The sequence below is a fragment of the Vombatus ursinus genome, unplaced genomic scaffold (genome assembly GCF_900497805.2).
Source record: "Vombatus ursinus unplaced genomic scaffold, bare-nosed wombat genome assembly UNPS02014909.1, whole genome shotgun sequence".
Taxonomy (NCBI): domain Eukaryota; kingdom Metazoa; phylum Chordata; class Mammalia; order Diprotodontia; family Vombatidae; genus Vombatus; species Vombatus ursinus.
This window is the reverse complement of record NW_020954687.1, coordinates 2,512,676-2,515,175: the sequence shown is the minus strand read 5'-3', so window position 1 is coordinate 2,515,175 and position 2,500 is coordinate 2,512,676. Positions and strand designations below refer to the sequence as shown.

Here is a 2,500-nt window from a genome sequence, read left to right as displayed (position 1 = left end):
GTCTCTACAATTCACCTTTGCTGGACTGCTTGCTGTTCCTCACACACGACACCCCATCTCCCAGCTCTTTGCCTTTGTGATTTGTTCCCCATGGCTGCAATGCATTACCTTCTCACCTTCCCCTTCTTGGCTTCCTTCAAGACTAAGCTCAAATTTCCATTTTCTGCAGGCGCCCATTGTCCATTTCCCCCTCATCTACCTCCCCCGCTTCACTTCCCTCCATGTCACTTTTACTGTATTTGTCTTATATACAGTTATTTGAATGTGTTGTCCCCCATTAGAATTCGAGCCCTTGGAGACAAAGACCCTGTTTTTGCCTTTCTCTGTATCCCCATCACTTTGCATAGTACTGGTACATAGCAGATGCTTGATAAATGTTGGCTGCCCTGTCCCGTGACTGAGCACACCAAGGCTGGTGACCCAGGCTGACGACACGGCCACTGACTTGGACATCCTCCTGCGTTTCTTCTCTTCGGCCTTGGCTTTCTGGGCCGAGGTTAAGCTCTCAGCCTCGGCCAGGTTGTCCACAGCAATGGCCAAGAAGACGTTGAGCAGGATATCTGGGGAGTAGAGTGGCTAAGGAGCCCTCTTGGGGCAAGTGGGAAAAGGAAACCGCCAAGGGGAGGAGGTGACTATGTGCTCCCATTGACCCAAGGTCTTCATGTCTCTCAGGCCTCATCTGTGAAATGGGGGGGGGTTTGCACCAGATAGCCTTTGAGGACCCTACCAGGTCTTGATTTATGATCCAATAATCTTTTGGTACAGCCGTCCAGAACTGGAGGGCATGGTGCCTAGTGACATTGGAATGGCATACTCAGGGAAGCTTAATCCTATAGCTCTCCATCCCAGGGGTCTTCATGACCATGCTCTAGAGTTGCCATCCCTTCTCTGTTCAGAATAATAGCAATAACAATAATACTATGGCACTTGAGGGTTTGAAATAATAATAATATTACTATTATAATAGTCTTCAATTATCATAGTCTTCTAAGGGATATGGTACAAGTAATATCATTATCATTTCATAGATTGAAAGTCAGAGTCACTAAATAATGTGTCCAAGGTCACATTGCTAGTAAATGTCCAAGGAGGATTCAAACCCAGGTCTCCTGACCCAAGTCCATTGCTATTTTCACTACATGGTAATACCTCTGGAAACATAAAGGATATTTGAAAGGTAGGATTTGTACTCATACCTCCATGTGAAATCTCTGAAGATGGGGAAAGCGTCCTTTGAGTGTGGTGCGTCAGGTAGGAATATGCTGGTAAATGCTTAACACCCAGTTCTCAAGGTGGAATAAATATACTCGGGTCACCCTTTTAAGTTTAGTTGGAATTATTAACATTTTCTCCATCACTTTCTGAAGTCTAGGCAATCAATAAAACCATAGATTTGATTTGTAACGTTTGCAGATTTCTGGGGTGTAAATGCTCACATCAAACATTTTTAAATTGGCTCTTGGGACCTGAGCTGGCCCCAGCACACTCTGATTAGCCTTCATTCAGCTAAGGACCAGTTACTCTTCTCTCTGCTTCTCTCACCCAACCATTCTCCTTAGGACTCTTTATGATTATGTAATGGGCAGCACAGTGGATCAGAAGCGTGTGAAGGAGGTTCTGCTGGCAGCTTAGCTACAATACATGCTTGACTTGGTCAAGTCACTTCTCTCTGGGCCTCATTTTCCTTCTCTGTAAAATGAAGGGATTAGGATTAAATAATCCCTCAAATCCCTTTCAGCCCCAACATTCTAGGACCCTACATGTAGTTCCTAACACCTGGATTAGGTTTCACTAGGTCATAAAGCTTCCTGAAATCTATTTTGGCATATTTGTGTTTTCTCAATCTTCCTTTCAGTTTGAGGGCAGAGATCCTGTTTTCTCCCTTAAATAAATGCTCACCCCTACCAAACACTGGGGCAGCCAGGTGGTGCAGTGGATAGAATTCAAGGTCTGGAGTTAAGAAAATCTAGCCTCAGAAGCTTATTAGCTGCATGACCCTGGGCAAGTCTCTTAACCCTCTTTGCCTCAGTTTCCTCGTCTGTAAAATAAGCTGGAGAAGGAAATAGCAAACTATTCCGGTAGCTTTGCCAAGAAAACCCCGAATACGGTCATGAAAAGTTGGACACAACCGAAAAATGACTAAACAACAAAGAACAACTCCCCAACATTCAGGTAGGACTTTGCACCCAGGAGCTTCTCGAATCTGAAACATGTCTGTGTGACGAAGGTGGGGAGAGGGGATGATGGGCATAAATGGTGACAGGCGGTGGTGGGCACAGGAGGGAGGATGATGACTGATTGATGAGGAGTGGAGTGTACAGCTACAATCCTGAGTCACCAGGACCCCACTGAAAGGATACAGTTGCCACAGATGAAGAGGATAATGAAATAGATGCAGACCAGCACACCAGGATAAGAGGGTCCACCGTATGCCATAATGCCATTGTACATGATGGAGTTCCAGTCTTCACCTGTCAGGATCTTGTTTGGGAGAAAGGGA

General features: G+C 45.3%; 1 protein-coding gene across 1 annotated transcript in view; it reads right to left on the bottom strand.

Moving 5' to 3' along the window:
- The window catches only part of CACNA1S (calcium voltage-gated channel subunit alpha1 S), an 89,248-nt gene that overhangs the window by 48,242 nt on the left and 38,506 nt on the right, over positions 1–2,500 (bottom strand). The window contains exons 9-10 of the mRNA XM_027843415.1: positions 2,361–2,481; positions 446–560 (exon numbers count right to left, since the gene is read on the bottom strand). Of these exons, the coding sequence (XP_027699216.1) occupies positions 446–560; positions 2,361–2,481 (236 nt within the window). The remainder of the gene's footprint in view (positions 1–445; positions 561–2,360; positions 2,482–2,500) is intronic.